Below are 22,958 nucleotides of genomic sequence, written 5' to 3'. Positions count from 1 at the left end.
AATGTATTGTATAATAAATATGTATTTTCCGATGGCTTTAGGCAACCCCTGTGTTTTGGTCGTTAGACCCCCGCCGGGGTCGCGACCCACAGGTTGAGAACCACTGATTTAGGACAAAATGTCCAAAAGCATATTTGAAACTGATTACTGAATACAGCCCTGAAAAAAATCCAGAATATTAAGTTGATAAAATGATATTTTACTTTGGTAATTGTGATATGACTTCTAGGAGACATAGCTATTTTCCATATATTGATGTACCCTATATTTTGTCTTTATCAGTTTAGCATGTTGGAGGCAGAATATAGGAGATAAGCACTGGCTGTGGAACTAGACCCTGTATAAGTAACCTGTTCTCTCTAAATCTCAGTTTCCTGATAGGAAGATTAAGGATGATGATAGCTGTCTCATAAAGTCCTTTGTTAGAGGAAAACTCTTCTTCAGCTGCTTTGATTCCTTAATAGAACCCCATGAACTACTCTTAATAGATCACTTAGCATTTCTCTTTAACCAGATTGAAATCGGATGGAGTTCTTTCGCAAGAAGAAAGCAATAAAAAGTTTGCCAACCCCTTTTATAGGTTGATGTGATAGCTTCTGATGATTGTAAAGATTTTTTTCAAGAGAAAGTATGTTTAGAGGTATGCATTTTTTCAAACTAATTTTTTTGTAAAGTTGGCACATGGGTCGAATTTGATTTCATAAATTTACAGTTTGGTTGTAATTTTCAATAGCTTTTTTTAAATAAATGAGAGGGTGGGAGGCAGAGACAGACTCCCCTGCATTCTGACCGGGATCTACCTGGCAACTCCCATCTGGGCCGCTGCTCTGTTGCTTGGCGATGAGCTATTTTTAGTGCCTGAGGTGAGGCCATGGAGCCATCCTCAGTGCCCAGGGTCAGATTTGCTCAAAAGAGTCATGGCTGCAGGGGGCGGGGGGAGTACAGGTAGGATTAGAGATGGTCACCCCTCCTGTGTGCTCAGACTAGGAATCAAACCTGGGGCTTCTATACCTTGGGCTGATGCTCTACTGTTGAGCCAACTGGCCAGGGCCTCAATAGCCTTTTTTCTATGTAAGATCTTTTAATTATAATTTATGAATATTCACTAATACAGTAAAAAACTTAAACAACTGGATTTATATATGAAGAAATAGAATATGAAAATTGTCAAAATAGATGAAAAATGTGAATAAACTAATAATATATAAATTGGAATGCTAATTAAAAACCAAATCCCCTCCTGACCAGGTGGTGACGCAGGGGATAGAGTATCAGACTGGGACACAAGACCCAGATTTGAAACCCTGAGGTTCTGGCTTGAGTGTGGGCTCACCAGCTTGAGTGAGGGGTCACTGGCTTGAGCGTGAGATCACAGACATGATCTCATGGTCACTGGCGTGAGCAAGGGGTCACTCGCTCTGCTGTAGCACCCTGGTCAAGGCACATATGGGAAAGCAATCAATGAACAACTAAGCCGCAACAAAGAATTGATGCTTCTCATCTCTCTCCCTTCCTATCTCTCTGTCCCTATCTGTTCCTCTCTGTCTCTGTCATAAAAACAAACAGAAAAACTCCAAACAACTTACAAGTGAATTTGCCAACCTTCCACTCCCTCTAGTTTATCCAGAAATAGTTTATATGTATTCCTAAGAGATAAAATAAATTTATTTTCAACTCAATATTTTTATTTCAAGGAAAATAGGGCTTAAGATTGATTGATTGATTGATTACCTGACCAGGCGGTGGCGCAGTGGATAGAGCATCTGACTGGGATGCGGAAGACCCAGGTTCGAGACCCCGAGGTCGCCAGCTCTGGTTTGAGCAAAAGCTCACCAGCTTGAGCCCAAGGTCGCTGGCGCGAGCAAGGAGTTACTCAGTCTGCTGAAGGCCTGTGGTCAAGGCGCGTATGAGAAGGCAATCACTGAACAATTAAGGTGTTGCAATGCGCAACGAAAAACTAATGATTGATGCTTCTCATCTCTTCGTTCCTGTCTGTCTATCCCTCTCTCTGACTCTCTCTCTGTCTCTGTAAAAAAACAACAAAGATTGATTGTTACTGTATTAAGTGATGAGTTTTAAGAATTTATAAGTTTTTGAAATTTTTTTAGAGAGAGAAAAGGATAGACAGGGACAAACAGATAAGAAGGGAGAGAGACTAGAAGCATCAGTTCTTTGTTGTGGCACTTTAGTTGTTTTTTGATTGCTTTCTCATATATGCCTTGACTGGGGGACTCCAGCAGAGGGAGTGACTCCTTGCTCAAACCAATGACCTTGGACTCAAGCTGGCGACCTTGGGGTTTTGAACCTGGATCCTCTGCATCCCAGGCCAATGCTCTATCAACTGTGCCACCACCTGGTCAGGTTGAAATGTATTTTCTTAAGTTGCATTAAAATCAGTAAAATAGCCTGACCTATGACGACACAGTGGATAAAGCGTCGAACTGGAACACTGAGATCACCAGTTCGAAACCCTGGGGTTGCCTGGTCAGGCACATATAGGAGTTGATGCTTCCTGTTCCTCCCCCTGTCTCTCTCTCTGTCTATATCTCTCTCTCTTCTCTAAAATGAATAAATAAAATGTTTTAAAAAATCAATAAAGTAGTACAATTATCTAAAACTTGCTTTGCTTTCCCTTGCATATTGAATTTTCTTTTATCTAGAAAATTACATTTAACAGAGTGACATTGATTAATAACAGCACATAGATTTCAGATAAACATTTCTATAACATTTGAACTGTTATGTTGTATACCCATCACCCAAAGTCAAATCATTTTCCATCATCCTGTATTTGTCCCTCTTTACACCCTTCCCCCCACTCCCTCCCCCTGGTAACCACTTCACTTTTATCTATGTACATTGGTCTCAGTTTTATATTCCACTTATGTGTGAAATCACACAGTTCTTAGCTTTTTCTGACTTACCATACTTATTTCACTCAGTATAATGTTCTCAGGGTCCATCCATGTTGTCATAAATAACAATATGTCATCATGTTTTATGGCTGAATAGTATTCCATTGTATATATGTACCACATCTTTATCCAATTCTCTACCGAGGGACACTTTGGTTGTTTCCATGTCTTGGCCATTGTGAATAATGCTGCTATGCACATGGGGGTGCATGTATCTTTACATACCAGTGTTTTCATGTTTTTGGGGTAGATACCCAGTAGAAGGATTGCAGGTCATATGGTAGTTCTATTCTTAATTTTTTGAGGAACCACGCCATGCATTCTTCCACAATGGTTTTACTAATTTGCATTCCCACCAGTAGCAGACAAGGGTTCTTTTTTCTCTACAGCTTTTCCAACACTTGTTATTACCTGTTTTGTTATAGTAGCCAATCTAACAGGTGTGAGATGGTATCTCATTGTAGTTTTGATTTGCATTTCTCAAATAGCTAGTAAAGATGAGCTGCTTTTCATATATAAATATTTGTTGGCCATTTGAATGTCCTCTTGGGAGAAGTGTTAGTACAGATCCTCTCCCCATTTTTTAATTGGATTGTTTGTTGCTGAGCTTTGTGAATTCTTTATTTATACTCACAAAAATTAGGGAATCTTTCAAAATGAATATGAAGCAATAAAATATCCCCTAATTTTTGTGAGCAGTACATTTTGGCTATCAACTTCTTATTGGAGCTGTTGTTTGCAAATATCATCTCTCATTTATTTGACTATTTGTTTTGTTAACAGTTTCTTTTGCTCTGCAGAAACTTTTTAGTTTGATATAATCCCATTCATTTATTTTTGCCTTTACTTCCCTTGCCTTTGGAGTCAAATTCATGAGTTGTTCTCTATGTCCAAGGTCCATGAGTTTAGTATCTATGTTTTCTTCTATGTAATTTATTGTTTCAGATTTTATGTTTGGATTTTGAATTAATTTTGTGGAGGGGGACAAACTGTAGTCAAGTTTCATTCTTTTGTATGTGGCTTTCCAGTTTTCCCAGCACCATTTATTGAAGAAGCTTTCTTTTCTCAGTTGTTTTTTTGGCACACCATGGGAATACCAAAAGGCATTCCTTTGCATTTTTCTTTTGTCCAGTCACAAAGCATTTCCTCACAACTATGACACACAGTATGAGGAGCTCAATTTTTGTCTTGATCACTAAGGGGAACTTGAAAATAGGCAATATATGCACGTGTCACAGATGATGAAATATTGCGCCTTTGATGTTGAGGTGTGTGACAGCCACATATATAACAGGAGGTGTCAGGACTATTCTTACATTTATGCCTACTCAAAGAAGCCATGATTCAATCTTAAAAACAAAATAAGAGAGTGTTTTTATCAGATAATAATTTTTTACATTTAAAAACAACTACAATTATGTAAAAGTGATGTTTGTAAAACATTAATTGCCTTGTGTTTATGTTCAATCCAAGAGTCATTGCCCTTTAACTCCAATTTAAAAACCATTGCATGCCATTAACTGTAACAAAAAAAAGTTAAAATTACATAAAAACTAGAGCATGCACCAAAACACAGATTTCAGATTTGGAATCAGCGATGCAGAAATATATAGTAACAGTTCTAACACCTCATGCAACAGAAAATAAAAAAATAATTATTCCCCAGTGATATGTACCATATAGCTGGTACTATAGTACTCATTAGGGAAAGCAGAGCTACATGTCAATATTGGGGCTTACCCCCCAGCAAGTCTTAGATAGATATAAATAAAGGTAATTGTTACACAGTGTAATGAGTGTGTCGTTAGGGGAGAATGCAGAGTGCTCCATAAAGGGTGTTTAACCTTGGACTGGCTATTGGAGGCTTCTCAGAGAAAGTGGTATCTAAGCTGATCCTTTAAGGATAACATGGATTTGTTTATCTAGTCTTCTAGAAGTGGATAAAATCACGGCTTTATGTAGGGATAGCAAGAGATTACTTGAGAGAGGTAAATAGCAGCCAACCCGAAAGTCTTCAGATCTCAGTTGTTAAGAAGTTTGACTTTGTCCTAGAAGTATCAGGGAACTATTTTTTTTTCCCCTGACATTGGAAACAGGAAAGCAGTCAGACAGACTCCCACATGCGCCCGACCAGGATCCACCTGGCATGCCCAGGGGGCGATGCTCCGCCCATCTGGGTCACTGCTCTGTTGCAACCAGAGCCACTCTAGCGCCTGAGGTAGAGGCCACAGAGCCATCCTCAGTGCCCAGGCCAACTTTGCTCCAATGGAGCCTCGGCTGCGGGAGGGGAAGAGAGACAGAGAGGAAGGAGAGGGGGAGGGGTGGAGAAGCAGATGGGCGCTTCTCCTGTGTGCCCTGGCCGGGAATCGAACTCGGGACTCCCGCACGCCAGGCCGGCGCTCTACCACTGAGCCAACCAGCCAGGGCCAGTGAACTATTTTTTTAAATGCAGGATTAAGCCTGACTGGTGGTAGCACAGTGGATCAATTGTTGACCTGGGTTGCTGAGGGTCCCCCATTGAAACCTTAAGGATTCCAGATTGAGCACGGGCTTGCCAGCCTGAGTGTGGGTTTGAACATAAGATTATCAATATAATCCCAAAGTCGCTGGCTTGAACCAAGGGGTCACTGACTCAGCTTGACCCCCTGGATAAGACACATGAGAAGCAATCAATGAACAACTAAAAAAGTGAAGCAACTGCAAGTAGATGTTTCTCATCTCTCTCCTCCCTCTCTCCTTTTCTCTCTGTCTCTAAAATCAATAAAGCTTAAAAATAAAAAATAAAAAATAAAATGCAGGATTGATATGTGGTCAGATAAGCATTATAGAATGGTCATTTTGAGTTCAGAATAGAGAATGAATTTGGAGGAGGACAAGTTAGGGGCAGGAAAACAATTTAAGAGTAGGATTTATAATTTAAGTACAAAATGGTGTGGCTTAAAATAAGATAGAAAGTGATATTCAGAAAGTAATAATAGTTGAGCTCTGTTAAAGTGCTTACTACATATATTGCAAACACTCTACTCAGATTTTGATATATTAGCATTCAGTCCTCGTCTTTGAGGGTAGGGATTGTTACTGTTATAATTTTACAGACAAGTAAATTAAGGCCTAGAGAGGTCAGGTATCTTGTTCAAGATCATATGAGACATTCTGACTTTAGAGCCTGAGCTTTTAAATTCTGGTACATGATGGTTGATGTGTAGGGAATGATGAAAAAATAAGAGTAAAGAATAATGCCAATTCTAACCTTTTAAACATTTTTTAAAATGTCTGCCTACCTCATATCATATAGAAAAATAACTCAAAATGGGTGAAAGACCTAAATATGACAGTTAAAACCAAAACTTCATAGACAAAAACAGAGACATAAACGACATTGGATTAGGCAATGGTTTGTTAGTTATGACGCTAGAAGTACAAGCAACTAAAGAAAAAGATAAATTGGATTATATCAAAATCAAAACTTTTTTGCTTTAAAGGACATCAGAAAAGTAAAAAGACAAGCCATAAGATAAAAAGTATTTACAAATTATATATCCTATATAGAGGTTGTATATAAAGAATTCTTGCAACTCAATAAAAATAAGACAAATGCTTGACCAGTGGTGCAGTAGATAGAGTGTTGAACTGGGACACTGAGCTGTCCCTGGTTTGAAACCCTGAGGCCGCCAACTTGAGTGTGGGCTCGTTGTCTTGAGCGCAGATTACTGTCTTGAGTATAGGATCATCAGCATGATCCCAAGGTCTCTGGCTTGAGAAAGGGATCGCTGGCTTGGCTTGAACCCCCCCCCCCCCCCATATCAGATGCACATATGAGAAGTATTCAGTGAACAGCTAAAATGAAGCAGCTCTGAGTTGATGCTTTTCATTTCTCTCTTCCTTCTTCTCTCTCTCTCAAAGACAAACAGCCTGATTTTAAAATGGATAAAGTATCTAATTAGAGAATTCTCCAGGAAGATACACAAGTAGCCAATAGGCACATTTAAAAAGATGCTTAGCATTATTTGTCAATAGAAATGCAATTTAAAGTTCTTTTTTTTATTATTATTTTAATGAGAGGAGGGGAGGCAGGTAGACAGACTCCTGCATGCGCCCCAACTGGGATCTACCTGGCCAACCCACTAGGGGGTGATGTTCTGCCCGTCTAGGGCCAGTGCTCAGTTGCCGAACAACTGAGCCATTTTTTTAGCATCTGAGGTAAAGGCGAGAGAGCAATCCTCAGCACCAGAGGCCTACTCAATCGAACCATGGCTGTGGGAGGGGAAGAAAAGGGGAGAGGGAGGGGTGGAGAAGCCGATTGTCACTTCTGTGTGCCCTGACTGAGAATCAAACCTGGGACATCCATACGCTGGGCTGACGCTCCACCACTGAGCCAACTGGCCAAGGCCTGCAATTTATTTATTTATTTATTTATTGTATTTTTCTGAAGCTGGAAACGGGGAGAGACAGTCAGACTGACTCCCACATGTGCCCGACCGGGATCCACCCGCCAAGGCCTGCAATTTAAAATTCTGATGGGTTACTACTTTATACCCACTGGGATGGCTAAAATTAAAAAGACAGATAAGTGTTAGTGATATGTGGAGAAATTGAAATCCTTATATACAGGTTTACCATTATGAGTACAAAAAACAGTTTATTCTTGTATTATTATTTGTTAATTGTTGTATTATTTTTCTATGAACAACTGTAAACCTACTTTTGCCTGACTCTGTATTCCTCATAGGAATGTAAATGGTGCAGTCATTTTGGAAAGCAGTCTAATCTGACAGTTCTTCAAGAGGCTAAATGTAAGAGTTTAGCCTGTACTTCCTCTTCAAGGTGTTTACCCAAGAGAAATGAAAACATATGTTCACATAAAGACTTGAGATGTCCCTCCAGATTCTCACCTGCCACATGTAGGTGTGGGACCAGCCCTTTTCATGTCTCTGCTTTTCATACCAGTCTCAGTGTGGCTTCTTTAAACCCTTGGTTTTTAAGACTACTGTTTATCTAGTCTTCAGTTGGTTATTCAGGTTGATTGTTCTATAATATAATTTAGTTGTCATTTCAGTTTGGACCTGGAAGGATATCTACTCCACCACCAACTTTGATTCCTCTTGTATTTTTATTTTAGCCACTCCAATAGATGTATTGTTATTGGACTTGATAGAAATTTGCATTACCATAGTGAATATTTTAAATTGGGCTATTTGTCACATGTAAATCCTCTTTGATGATGTGTATGTTCAAGTGGGGTTTTTGTTCATTTTTAAATTGGGCTATTTTTGTTTTCTTATTATTGAGTTTTGAGAGCTCTTTATATATTCTGAATACAAATCCTTTGTTATCTTAGTTACAAATATTTCCTCCCCATCTGAATTTTTTTTTCATTCTCTTAACAGGGTCTTTCACAACACAATTTTTTTTTTAAGTGAGAGAGACAGAAAGAGGGACAGACAGGAAAGGAGAGAAATGAGAAGCATCAATTCTTCAATGAGGCACCTTAATTGTTCATTGATCACCCCTCACATGTGCCTTGACTGGGGTGCTACAGTTGAGCTGGTGAGCCTACTCTCAAGCTGGATGAGCTTGTGCTCAAGCCAGTGACATCAGAGCCTCAAACCTGGGTCCTCTGCATCCCAGGGCGACACTCTATTCACTCTGCCACCGCCTGTCAGGCAACACAAACATTTTCTTTCTTTTTTTTTAAATTGTTTATTTATTGATTTTAGCAAGAGAGGGAAGGGGAGAGGAACATAGATCTGTTCCAGTATGTGCCTTGACCGGGGATTGAACCACCAACCTCTGCACTTCGGGACAGTGCTCTAACCAATAAAGCTATCCAGCCAGGGCAAAATTTTCAAAAGATAATTTTGAGCCTGACCAGGCAGTGGCAGTGGATAAGAGTGTTGGCCTGGGACACTGAGGATAAGGGTTCGAAACCCCGAGGTTGCCAGCTTGAGTGTGGGATTGGAGACATGACTCAATGGTCGCTGGCTTGAGCCCCCTAGTGCACGTATGAGAAGCAATGAACAACTAAAGTGAAACAACTGCAAGTTGATGCTTCTCGTCTCTCTTTCTCTCTCTTAAAAAAATTCAATTAAAAATTAGACATCCATCATTTCACACAGTTACCTTTTTATTTCATTTTCTGTTGAGAACTTTTAAGATTTATTCTCTCAGCAATTTCCAAGTATGCAATACATTGTTAGTATAGTCACCATGCTGTACACTAGATCCCCAAACCAGATTCATCTTATGATTAGAAGTTTGTATTCTTAGACCACATTCACCCAATTCCTCTACCCATGTGCTCCTGGCAACCACCTATCTACTGCTGTTTCTGTGAGTTTGGTATTTTTTTTAGATTCCACATATGAGTACCATCACACAGTATTTGTCTTTGTCTAACTTATTTCACTTAGCCTAACATCCTCTACTTTTATCCATGTAGTTACAATTGGCAGGATTTCATTTTTTTTTTCTTTTTCTTTTTCTTTTTTTTTTTTCTGAAGCTGGAAACAGGGAGAGACAGTCAGACTCCCGCATGCGCCCGACCGGGATCCACCCGGCACGCCCACCATGGGGCGCCATGGGGCGACGCTCTGCCCACCAGGGGGCGATGCTCTGCCCATCCTGGGCATCGCCATGTTGCGACCAGAGCCACTCCAGCGCCTGAGGCAGAGGCCACAGAGCCATCCCCAGCGCCCGGGCCATCTTTGCTCCAATGGAGCCTTGGCTGCGGGAGGGGAAGAGAGAGACAGAGAGGAAAGCGTGGCGGAGGGGTGGAGAAGCAAATGGGCGCTTCTTCTGTGTGCCCTGGCTGGGAATCGAACCCGGGTCCTCTACACACTAGGCCGACGCTCTACCGCTGAGCCAACCAGCCAGGGCCAGGATTTCATTTTTTTATGGCTGAATAATATTTCATGGTATATATATCAATATATAATCATTTATCCTTTGTCTATTCATTTGTTAGTAGACGCTTAGGTTGTTAACATGTTTTGGCTGTCATAAATAATGCTGCAGTGAACATTAAGTGCAGATACTGTAAGGAATAAAAATGTTTTGTGGTTCAACTTAGCAATATGAATCAAAATCCTGAAAATGTTTTCTGCATATTGAGCCACTAGTCTCTCCTGCCCTGGAATTTGTTTTAAAGAAATACTAACATTTGTGTGAAATATTTATCTACGAGGATGTTCATAGTAGCCTTTTTTTTTTTTCTTTTTAATGATGAAAACTTGGAAACTATTTGTCCAATAGCAGAGCATTGATTTATTAATACATTTATACAATACCATGCAGCTATAAAAATTATTTGGTAAATAAGAATTTCAAGCATAGAAATATGTCAGATTTGGGAAATGAAAAAATTACATGTTACATTCTGTTTTTGGTTAAAAGTGTATATGCACAGAGTAAAAAGACCAAGATAGAAGGTTATTTATCAAATTAGTAATAATTATTATCTCTGGATGCTTCAATTACATGTTTTTCAGTGAATACTTGTCATTTTTTCAATTTAAAAAATGCCAGTTAAAAATAGTTTCTCGCCCTGGCCGTTTGGCTCAGCGGTAGAGCGTCGGCCTAGCGTGCGGAGGACCCGGGTTCGATTCCCGGCCAGGGCACACAGGAGAAGCGCCCATTTGCTTCTCCACCCCTCTGCCGCGCTTTCCTTTCTGTCTCTCTCTTCCCCTCCCGCAGCCGAGGCTCCATTGGAGCAAAGATGGCCCGGGCGCTGGGGATGGCTCTGTGGCCTCTGCCCCAGGCGCTAGAGTGGCTCTGGTCGCAATATGGCGACGCCCAGGATGGGCAGAGCATCGCCCCCTGGTGGGCAGAGCGTCGCCCCCTGGTGGGCATGCCGGGTGGATCCCGGTCGGGCGCATGCGGGAGTCTGTCTGACTGTCTCTCCCTGTTTCCAGCTTCAGAAAAATGAAAAAAAAAAAAATAGTTTCTCATTATAAAGTTTTTATGATCATATTTAAATTCTCTGAACCCTTGTATCTCAGGATTATATTTAAGTAATTTTTTTAGACTATTGGAAACTGTAAAAATAAAAAAAGAAGGGTGGGTGTATTAGTCGGCTTGGGGTACCATAACGAAATACCAGAAGTTGAGTGGCATATACATAAGAAATTAATTTTATCACTGAGACTGGAAGTCCAAGATCAAGATGCCAGCAGGGTTAGTGTGTGGGAAGAGCTTTCCCTTTGGGTTGCGGGTAGCTGTCTGCTTGCTATGATTCAATAGATCTTTCCTTGGTGTACGTGCGTGGAGAGGGGAGAGCGAGCAAGAGCACAAGTGAGCTCTCTCATGTCTCACAGAATCACTAATCATATCAGAGCATGGTTTAGTTCTTTATTCCTTATAGCTCCTATTTCTTAATATAGCTACACTGCAGGTTAGGGCTTCTACATACGGCTTTTAGGGGACACAGACATTCAGTCCATAATACCAGCCTACCTGAATAAGTATGTTCTAAACATAAGATGAACTAGACATAGTTTCTCCTCTCAGGTTGCTGTATAAGAATAAAGGAAAAGTGTATTATCTATAATTCCTTTACCCAAGTGTAGCTTACTCTGTGAGACTAGTCTTTTTCTTCTGTGTGAAATATAGATATATGTATTGTATATGTATATGTTGGCTTTCGGTCAGATGAACTTTAAGAGCTAAAGGAAGAATATTCTTTAACTTCGCTTTTCTGAAGTATCTCGGATAGATAAGGCTTTGTTCCGATAGGTCAGGAGTCGGGAACCTTTATGGCTGAGAGAGCCATACAACGACCCATGTACATTACGCATTATCCAATAAAAATTTGGTGTTGTCCCGGAGGACAGCTGTGATTGGCTCCAGCCACCCGCAACCATAAACATGAGCGGTAGAAAATGAACGGATTGTAATACATGAGAATTTTTTATATTTTTAACGTTACTATTATTTTTATTAAAGATTTGTCTGCGAGCCAGATACAGCCATCCAAAGAGCCACATCTGGCTTGCGAACCATAGGTTCCTGACCCCTGCGATAGGTAGACCAGGAAATACTGAGAGAGAAATTAGTTGTTTTTATTTTCCTGAACAAGTATTTATGTTTTTATTTTGGGCAAAAAAGGAACTAAGCCCTGGCCGGTTGGCTCAGTGGTAGAGCGTCGGCCTAGCGTGCGGAGGACCCGGGTTCGATTCCCGGCCAGGGCACACAGGAGAAGCACCCATTTGCTTCTCCACCCCTCCGCCGCGCTTTCCTCTCTGTCTCTCCCTTCCCCTCCCGCAGCCAAGGCGCTCCATTGGAGCAAAGATGGCCCGGGCGCTGGGGATGGCTCTGTGGCCTCTGCCCCAGGCGCTAGAGTGGCTCTGGTCGCAACATGGCGACGCCCAGGATGGGCAGAGCATCGCCCCCTGGTGGGCAGAGCATCGCCCCTGGTGGGCGTGCCGGGTGGATCCTGGTCGGGTGGATCCTGGTTGGGCGCATGCGGGAGTCTGTCTGACTGTCTCTCCCTGTTTCCAGCTTCAGAAAAATGGGGGGAAAAAAAAAAAAAGAGGAACTAAAAGAAAAATGAGAGAGCTAAACGTTTTGAAGTCTTAGTCCATAATTTTTCTATTTATATATTTGTAAAATAATTTTATTTACCTCTTAGAAATCCCATTATTATTACCCTACAGCCTATTCTATAGTACTTGTAAAATTTAGCTGACACTAGGTTATATCAGATTTAAATTTTGATAAATATAGAGTGTCTGTGAGTTAAAGTTTTATTTTTCCAACCAGTTCTTGATCAATGAAGCTGATGTGCTTTAGGCACCAGCCAGGTTGGATGTAGAGTTGATAATACCAGTGAAAGCCAGAGGGGTCTGGCCAAGACAAGTGTTTGGAGAAAATGAACTAGATCAAGAGAATAGTTTTATTGATGTAACAAACGTTTTCTTCAAAATACAATTTTGGAAATGGTACATCATTAGTGCTCCAAGATCTATACTGAATGGCTCAAAGATGTGTGTATGGAACATATTTTAAAACTTTCTCTATGAAATACCTATCTGAACTTAAGATTTTTCAGTCTTTCCTTTGATAGTAATAGAGGCTAGAAGAGGGGACAGGGAGAAGAAATGGAAAGTGAAGGAATAAATAATATGAGAAGTTTGAAGGTATGAGGAGAAGATTAGGGAACAAGGATTAAAAAGGGGAAATTAGGAGACATTATATGTAGAAAAAATAAATGAGACTTGAAAAAATTTTGAAAAGATAAGAAAAGATTAAGAATAAAATGCATGATATGGGAAACACAGGAAAAATTGTAGCTGCTATTTACTGAGCGTATCTCCATTGTAAGCCCAGGCTCGAGGCCATGTGTCCTCTCATTTCATTCTCAAAACCACTTCCTGAGGCAGGTGATTGTATTCCCATTTATGTGTGAGGAAAGTGAGACTCGGAGGGGTCCAGCAAGAAGCCGTGAAGAAGCATTGCCTCAGCACTTCAGACTGAAACTTCCCCTTGGCTTGGCTTTTTCTTGCCTTTTCCACGTTTTGTTATTGTGTTATGCTTATTATTTTTTTTTTAATTTTAATTATAAAGGTGAGCAAGAATAAAAGAGGAAAAATACAGGTTTAACACAGAGTTCTATGTCAAATGACATGGTTATCCATTGAATGAAACTAGTGATAATTCATTAGCAGCCTTGTTACCTTTTCTCCTTGCCTACCTTCCTCAGAAAGAGAAATTTTTCAAAGAAACCTCCAGATGAAGGGTAGGTTAATTGCATTTCTTTACCAGGCAACCAGAAGATGTACAGCATGATCTTCTGGTACACTGCTACTGTTAACTTTGGTGGATACCTTTGCAATTCTTGTTTCATATTTTATTTTGAGTATTTTGTCAGGAAACCAGGTAATATAATGTAATTATATAATCGGTTACTTCTTTTCAAAAGTTGTAAATGTCATTGAAAAAAATACATATTTTTAAAAATTAGAGATAGAGTTTTGGAGGAAGAAATGAATTATATAATTTTCTTTTCTGAACAAAACATTAAAATCATTACAATAGTATAAATAATTAAATTTTACGGGGACCTTATTCTCATTTTAGTCTTCCTTGTGAATATAGGTAATTGTGGCACTAAACTTTAAAGTTACGTCTGAAATTTGAATTCTGTTAGAATCATAAAAGAATTTCTGAGATGGGCATTCTTTTAGTACTTTTTCTTTGTCCCTAGTCCCTTTAAAGTTTCTTATAGAGTGAATAAACTTCCGAACGTCTGCCTTGTCTGGGTTTTGGCTTTAAATTACATTTCATGAATACTGAGGAGCAGGTTTGGTTGCTCACACTTTTTGCGAGGCCCATAAACTCTATTCTGATTTTTTTTTAGGGTTATTCATGTCAACTAAAAGTATGTTTCAACCTAGAGAATTAAAAGGTGATATTAAACTTCTCTTCTCCCCTCTTTACCCCTTCTTCTCAAGGCTCCTGTTCCCAAGAGTACCCTTATTCCAGTAATTCCCATCACCAAATCAACAGGCTCCCGGTTCCGGAACAGTGTGGAAGGATTGAATCAGGAGATTGAAATAATAATTAAAGAGACTGGGGAAAAGGAAGAACAACTTATAGTAAGTAATCCTTACACGTTAACTCTTCTACTTATTAAAAAAGGCACAGTTTCATTTTCTATGTTTACTTAGGTTCTTTCCTTCTTATTGAGAGAGAATGAAAATTTTTCTCTTTTGAAAAACTTTGACCTTAGCACGTAAATGAAAACTTCATTTCTCTGCGTCTCATAGAGACAACTGATGTGGCTTAAATTTGGATTCTTTAATAGAAACTGTTTTTTGTTTATCTGTATTTAAAAATCATCAAATAGGTGGTATACTTCTAATTGTTTTAACTCCCTTTAATAAAAGTTTAGCTTACTAATTTGTTGGGGAGAAAGGGATATGACATCAAATACTTTCTAAGCATATATCTACCTGCTTCTTACTGTTTATCACTTCCTATTTAGTTAACTGTAACATCATGAAGTATAATTCTGTTTACCTAGCATACACATAAGAGGTGCACTGTTCTAACTATAACACATGTAAGAATGATCCATATGTAAGACACAGAAAATTTCCTGTCTATATTTAAAACCATGTCACAGAGTATATTAAAGCTTTTTTTCTTCAGTGAAAGAAAAATAGTATTTGAAATAGTATTTTATTGATGCTTAATATCCTCTCCGTTAAGGCTAAAGGTTGGTTTACATTAGAGAAAGCACAACTTTCCACACCCTCTTTTTCTTCATACTGCATAGTAGGGGAAACTTTCCCTGATGTGATAAAGGTAAATGAGCCAGAAAAGAACAGAGAACTGGTTTCCCTGATAAGTGAGCCCCAAGCTTTTCTCAGATTGTTCTCCTTAATTCTCCCCCTTATAATTAGTACTGTTATGATTAACCTTTTCTTCACATAGGAAAGTTTTGTGTTTGTTTTTTTTTAGAGACAGAGAATCAGAGATAGGGACAGACAGACAGGAACAGAGAGAGATGAGAAGCATCAATCATCAGTTTTTCGTTGTGACACCTTAGTTGTTCATTGATTCCTTTCTCATATGTGCCTTGACCGTGGGCCTTCAGCAGACCGAGTAACCCCTTGCTCGAGCCAGCGACCTTGAGTCCAAGCTGGTGAGGTTTGCTCAAACCGGATGAGCCCATGCTCAAGCTGGCAACCTTGGGGTCTCGAACCTGGGTCCTCCGCATCCCAGTTTGATACTCTCTCCACTGCGCCACTGCCTGGTCAGGCTCACATAGGAAAGTTTTTTTGTTTTTGTTTTTTTTTTTTAATTTTTATTTTATTTATTCATTTTAGAGAGGAAAGAGAGAGAGAGACAGAGAGAGAGAAGGGGGGAGAAGCTAGAAGCATCAACTCCCATATGTGCCTTGACCAGGCAAGCCCAGGGTTTCTATCCAGCGACCTCAGCATTTCCAGGTCGACGCTTTATCCACTGCGCCACCACAGGTCAGGCAGGAAAGTTTTTATGAAAAAAAAATTTCAGGGCAAATTGCCGGGGGAGAAGCTAACAGGACCTGACATCAAGTACTACTAGTTCCCACAATGGATCACTTTTTTTTCATATGAAATCTAGTGTTAACACCTAGATTTCATTTTCTATATTTACTTAGGTTCTTTCCTCCTTGTTGAGAGAGAATGAACACCTAGATTTCTTATTTTACCATGGCCCTTCTTTATAATTTTTAAAGTAATATTTAGCACATGATAAGTAATTTAGTGCATTTTCTCATTCAGCAAGCATTGACTACCTGTCAGGTGTCAGACCTTGGAAATTCAGAATCTTTGCCTGTGTTTTTAGTATCTAGTGGAGGGTGGGTAGTCAGATTAGACAGGGATGTCACCAGTGGAGCCAACACCAAGGCTTCTTTCTCATTAGGCCCTAATAGTAGGAGATTTCTGATCTCTGAGTCCCCTGGAACAACAAGGAGATGTCAACATTGGGTGCATTTCTTGGTAAATTTCAAAATGAGTGATAAATATGCATGTGTTTAAAAATTTTATAACAGCCACAAGATATTCCAGATGGCCACCGTGCACCTCCCCCCCTTGTACAGAGAAGTAGCAGCACACGCAGCATCGACACGCAGACCCCCGGCGGGGCAGATAGGGGAAGCAACAACAGCAGCCGTTCTCAGTCCGTGTCCCCCACGTCATTCCTCACCATCTCCAATGAAGGCAGCGAAGAGAGCCCTTGTTCAGCTGATGACCTGCTCGTTGATCCCAGGGATAAAGGTACAATGCCGGAGGAATTTGTTACCAGATCATAAGGGAATACTACCTATTTTATCTTTTGTTTCATTTATTTTCTAGCAGAACACACTTAAGGCTACTACGATAATTATTTTGAGATGTTTCTCAAAACACAGATATAAAAATATTGGAGTACAAAACAGGTTTTACTGTGGTGCTACGGTGATGGTGGGGGGGGTGGGTTTGTGGGCTTCTTTTTGTTCCTTTTTTTTCCACTTTTTAATACAAGTTCCTTATTAGTGAGAAACATTCTTTTTGGTATAAATGAGATGAACTTTTGTCCTGAAAAGCACTTTATTCTCTTTCACCTTAGTGGTCATGTTTTTATTATTTACTACTTTTTAATCAAATATGAAGCCTTTAATTTGTGTTTTTTGTGGCATTTCTAAAAGAATCAAGCTGATTTATATCAATGCAAAATGAGTATTCAGGGGAAGCCTGGAATAAAAAGGCTGGTGGGCTACTTAACAGCATTAAACTACTTATGTAACTTGAAAAATAATTTGGAGACCTAAGCAGTTTGAATATTAATTACTAATATTATTACCTTTTAAAATAAATAGGACTTTCATTCTGTCTATGTCAGGGCAATATTTTTTTAGCCTATCCTACTTGCTTCATGTGCTGGAGAACAATAGTAAGATACTTATTTGTAAATTCTGCGCTTCAGTTCAGTAGTCATTTTTAGACCTCATATTCATGGTGTATTGAACACCCTAAAATGTTCCGTTGTTACAACTGGCCATTACTAATAATCCCTAAATTGTTGAGACTATAGCACGTGCAGAGAACAGAAGATTTTCTGAAGAAGTCATTTCAAACTCAAGGCCATTGTAAAATGTTGTTTGCAGCCATTTTGCCAGTTTCTAGGTTACATAAAACGAGGCTATTCCAGGCTGACACCCCAGACCATTTAAATCACAACCTGGGGTAAGGGGGTAGGTTGTAGAACATAGGCAATTAGGAGATGGTTTGGTGATTCCAGTATGCACACAAATTTGACACCCACTCAGATAAGTCTTTCGATCGGGCCGTGTGTTTCTTGTCAGGAATCTGCATAATTACCCACTTCCTATATTTACTGTGAGGATTAAGAGGAGTAGTCAGCTTCTAGTACTACTACCAAATGTACCCCCCCAAATTTAAAAAACTGTGGCTATTAAATCTAAGACAGCAGAGCCACAGCACTATTAGTAAGGAATTTGTGGCTCAGCTAACACACACTGAAATTTTAGAACACTTAATGTAGCGTATCAGTATTTTTATTTTTATTTATTTATTTTGAGAAAAAGAGAGGCAGGAAGGAGAGAGATGAGAAGCATCAACTCATAATGGCTTCACTTTAGTTGTTCATTGATTGCTTCTCATAGGTGCCTTGACTGGGGGGGCTCAAGCCGAACCAGTGATGCCTTGCTCAAACCAGCTACCTTAGGATCGTGTCGATGATCCCGTGCTCAAGCCGGCAACCCCGCCCTGAAGCAGGCAACTTTGGGGTTTCTAACCAGGGACCTCAGCATCCCAGTTTGACACTCTATCCACTGCGCCACCACCGGTCAGGCAACAAATCAATAATTTTTAAGTTAAATAGTATAAACTGAGGACATCTGAACTGAACAGGAATACCAGAGTAATAAGTGTTCCCTTTGATGCAGTTAATTTGGAAAGATTTCAAAAACTTTGAGCCAGACTTTGAAGGCAGTTTTGGAAAATCAGCAGAGAAGGAGCTCTTAGGTATGGAGAAGTTCATAGGCAGCAGGAACTCTTTGGCATACAATGCACTTATTGCTCTGACTACCCGGAGTAGAGATTATAACCAGAAGAACCAACAACCAATGAATAACCATTTCAGTTACTTGTACTGGGAAGAATGAAAGTGACATTTGAGTCTGCTTTCTGTGTATGGAATAAAAATAAATCAGTGAGACAGGCCCAGGCTGTGGTATTATAAATGAGAAAGAAATAAAAATCTTTTGTTTGTGTATTTATTTAACAACATTATCTCCTCTTTACCAGGAGTTGTGTATTATATATTGGGGTTATGTTGATGAGTAAAACACTGTTTCTTTCCTCAAGTAGTTCATGGTGTAGGGGAAAGGCAAGAACAATTAAATACAGTATGACTGCCCTGGCCGGTTTGCTCAGTGGTAGAGCATCGACCTGGTGTGCAGGAGTCACGGGTTTGATTCCCGGCCAGGGCACACAGGAGAAGTGCCCATCTGCTTCTCCACCCCTTCCCCTCTCCTTCCTCTCTGTCTCTCTCTTCCCCTCCCGCAGCCAAGGCTCCATTGGAGCAAAGTTGGCCCGGGCACTGAGGATGGCTCTATGGCCTCTGCCTCAGGTGCTAGAATGGCTCTGGTTGCAACAGAGCAACTCCCCAGATGGGCAGAGCATTGCCCCCTGGTGGGCATGCTGGGTGGATCCTGGTCGGGCGCATGCGGGAGTCTGTCTGACTGCCTCCCCGTTTCCAACTTCAGAAAAATGCAAAAAAATATATAATAATAAATAAATAAATACAGTGTGGCTGCATTTATGTAGTAGTATTTCTTAGTAATTCAGCGTGTCATTTATTGCAGAGAACGGGAACAACTCTCCTTTACCCAAATATGCAACCTCACCAAAACCTAACAACAGTTACATGTTCAAAAGGGAACCTCCAGAGGGCTGTGAAAGGGTCAAAGTCTTTGAGGAATGCTCGTAAGTATCCCCCCCCCAAAAAAAAACCCAGAAGCTTTTATTAGGAGAATTTTCAAAGAAGTTGAAGAATAATACAATGATCACCCATATAACCACCACCTACATTCTGTAATAACATTTTGCTGAATTTACTTTGTGTGTGGTAGTGGTTTTGCTGAACAGTTTAAAAATAAGTAGCAGACATCATGACACTTAACCTTAAATACAATTTAATATTTGTTTCCTAAAAGTAAACCACAGTATAACATAACTAAAATACCATTAATGCTTAATATCAAATAATATCCAGCTGTTATTCACGTTTTCTCAGTTCTTTCCAGCATTTCATGTGTGGCTGTTATTTTTTAACCTGTATACATCACACTTTGAATTTAGCATTATATTTACTTAAGATAGACCATAGACCCAGTGGTGTTTCCTTCTTCAGGAATGGAATTCCTTTTGGTTTTTATCTACTTTTGTTCTTCAGTTTTTCAAACAGTTTTAAAAATTATTTGTCTGCCAATATAGGAAACAGAATCTGTCACTTTGCAGAATCATGTTACTGTGATGAATGTAGTAAGAAGTAGAATTTTAAACAGTGCCTATTACTTTTGGTGTGTGATTTCCTATGCTCATATACTTTTGTTGGCTAGTACTCTAGTCAAGTACTATGATTTTAAACTCATAAGTTGGTCAGAAAGTATTGCAGCCTTGGGTTTACGGCAGCTGTGACTTTTTGCTTTATAAGCAATGGCTACCAGGTTGTAAATCTGCATGAAACAGAAAATTAGGAGGTGAACATTATTTGGGAATATAGTGATAGTACTTAGCCTCACCTCCAGTCTCGCTCTAGCTGCTGGTCTAAGAGCCACTGCCTGGCTTTTTCTCACTATGAAACCTAAAGTACAAAGTGAATATTATCCAATCTTGTCTGATTCACATAATTTACCTTTTCCTCCATTATGAACATTTTGAAATATGGTACCCTTTTGTTCCTTTACATGCCCCTTCTATCAGTGCTTCTTTTAACCCAAATTCTTAATATTTATCACACAAACAACATTGTATTTGAATCCCTTCACCTTCTCTAGTGGAAAATCCCAGCTGTTGTTCACTATCTGCTTTTGTGACAGTAACTGAAAACTGCTTATGAAAGTTGCTTATTTTGTTTTTTACCATCTCGGTCTAAAAGCTTGACTGGTGCTGAGAGAGTAAGCAGTATTTCCTTAAATCTGTTTCTTGGATCCCTGTAATCCTCTGGGGTATTAGTGGAAACTGCAGATTTCCAGGCCCCATTCCAGACCTAAAGAGTAAATGTGTAGAGATGGGATCTGGATTGTGCATCTTTAACAAATGTGATTTTATGCTCAATTTGAAAATACTGGCTTATACTTTTTCATAAGAGTTCTAAAAAAATAATCATTCTATTAAGTAAAAATCAATGGTCCAAATGGACTTTTTGGGAATTGAGCCCTTTGATTTACTCATTGGTAGTTAAGATTTCCCTAAGTGCAGAGAAATGATTGATTGACTCAAAAGCAATTTGAATCTCTTTTATAAATGACTTTGAGTGAATATTGTTGTATAAGTTGGTGTCACGTGGGGTCTGCCTTCGACAATTCCAAGACTCAATTCTGGGCTATTTATATATTAGTACAATATTTGTATCTAAAGGAAGGGAAGAAAATACAGGGCTGGTGTATGTGAATGGATGAATATAGACAGAAAAGAAACAAAGTAAAGCCTAAATATGTTTTATGGCAATCCATCTGTAAAGGTAAAGCTATTCTTTTTTAAATGTACATAGTTTATTATAAATTGTACTGATATAAATGATATGCAGCACACACAAACCTGTTCACTTTTAAAGTTTTTAATTACATTATAAAAACATAGCAGTAACCCAATAATGGATTTCTTAGAGGTAATTTTAACCTTTTATCAATAAAACAAAAAAACTCAATTGAAAAATTAGTCTCTTTTTGCAATAGCTATGTCAAAATTAGAGCAAAACCCACTGGATTAACTGGCATTAAAGCAAAGTTTAATTATAGGTCCTAATTACCATATTTCCCCATGTATAAGATGCACCCTTTTCCTAAAAATTTGGGGTCTAGCCTGACCAGGCGGTGGCGCAGTGGATAGAGCGTCAGACTGGGACAAAGAGGACCCCAGTTCGAGACCCCGAGGTCGCCAGCTTGAGTGTGGGCTCATCTGGTTTGAGCAAAGCTCACCTGCTTGGACGCAAGGTCTCTGGCTCGAGCAAGGAGTTACTCGGTCTGCTATGGCCCCACGGTCAAGGCACATATGAGAAAGCAATCAATGAACAACTAAGGTGTCACAATGAAAAACTGATGATTGATGCTTCTCATCTCTCTCTGTTCCTGTCTGTCCCTATCTATCCCTCTCTCTGACTCTATGTCTCTGTAAAAAAAAATTAAAAAAAAATAAAATAAAAATAAAAATTTGGGGTCTAAAAACTGGGTGCATCTTATACAGTGGTTGTAGATTTTTTTTTTTTACTTGTATTTAAGAAGTGTGGCGTTTCAAATGCCATAGATGGAACTGAGAATGAGGCAATATATGAAGACAGTGATTCATCATCAGACACACATGAGGACAAACTAATGGATGGGAGTTCTGACAGTGATGAGGAGTTGTATGAATTTTATGATGAATAAAACTTGAGTTTAATAACTTATGTAATACATAGTTTTTTTTTAATTTTGGAGCCCCAAATTAAGATGTGTCTTCTAAATGGGAAGCGTCTTATACATGGGGAAATATGGTAAAAACTTTGTACCAATTTAATCTTTTTTGTTGTTATTGTGCGAGGGACAGACAGACAGGAAGGGAAAGAGATAAGAAGCATCAGTTCTTCGTTGCGGCACCTTAGTTTATTGATTGCTTTCTCATATGTGCCCTAATGGGGGTGGGGCTACAGCAGATCGAGTGACCCCTTGCTCAAGCCTACAGCCTTGGGCTCAAGCTGGTGACCTCAGGGTTTCAAACCTGGGTCCTCCGTGCCCCTGTCCGATGCTCTATCTGCTGCGCCACTGCCTGGTCAGGCTTAATCATTCTTTAAAGATTTTTCTAGGCCCTGGCTGGTTGGCTCAGTGATAGAGCGTTGGCCTGGCGTGCAGAAGTCCTGTGTTTGATTCCCAGCCAGGGCACACAGGAGAAGCGCCCATCTGCTTCTCCACCCCTCCCCTTCTCCTTCCTCTCTGTCTCTCTCTTCTCCTCCTGCAGCCAAGGCTCCACTGGAGCAAAGATGGCCCGGGCGCTGGGGATGGCTCCATGGCTTCTGCCTCAGGCGCTAGAGTGGATCTGGTTGCAACAGAGCGATGCCCCAGATGGGCAGAGCATTGCCCCCTGGTGGGTATGCTGGGTGGATCCCGGTTGGGCGCATGCAGGAGTCTGTCTGCCTCCCCGTTTCCAGTTTCAGAAAAATACAAAAAAAAAAAAAAAAGACTTTTCTAAGTCTTACTTTTGGTTTAAGGGAAGTAACTCTGACTTGAACTAGAGTGTGGAGAGGGGTGAAGGTTGATCTCTAGTTACTAGAAATGTATGTTTGTTTACCTGAAAG

The 22,958-nt window shown here is 39.8% G+C and overlaps 1 protein-coding gene across 1 annotated transcript in view; it reads left to right on the top strand.

Moving 5' to 3' along the window:
- Positions 1-22,958, top strand: part of FAM117B (family with sequence similarity 117 member B) — an 89,256-nt gene that overhangs the window by 57,678 nt on the left and 8,620 nt on the right. Inside the window, exons 5-7 of the mRNA XM_066345491.1 lie at positions 14,363-14,506; positions 16,453-16,678; positions 19,270-19,390. Of these exons, the coding sequence (XP_066201588.1) occupies positions 14,363-14,506; positions 16,453-16,678; positions 19,270-19,390 (491 nt within the window). The remainder of the gene's footprint in view (positions 1-14,362; positions 14,507-16,452; positions 16,679-19,269; positions 19,391-22,958) is intronic.

The sequence above is a fragment of the Saccopteryx leptura genome, chromosome 7, assembly GCF_036850995.1.
Source record: "Saccopteryx leptura isolate mSacLep1 chromosome 7, mSacLep1_pri_phased_curated, whole genome shotgun sequence".
NCBI lineage: Eukaryota > Metazoa > Chordata > Mammalia > Chiroptera > Emballonuridae > Saccopteryx > Saccopteryx leptura.
This window is presented reverse-complemented; position numbering and strand designations above follow the sequence as displayed.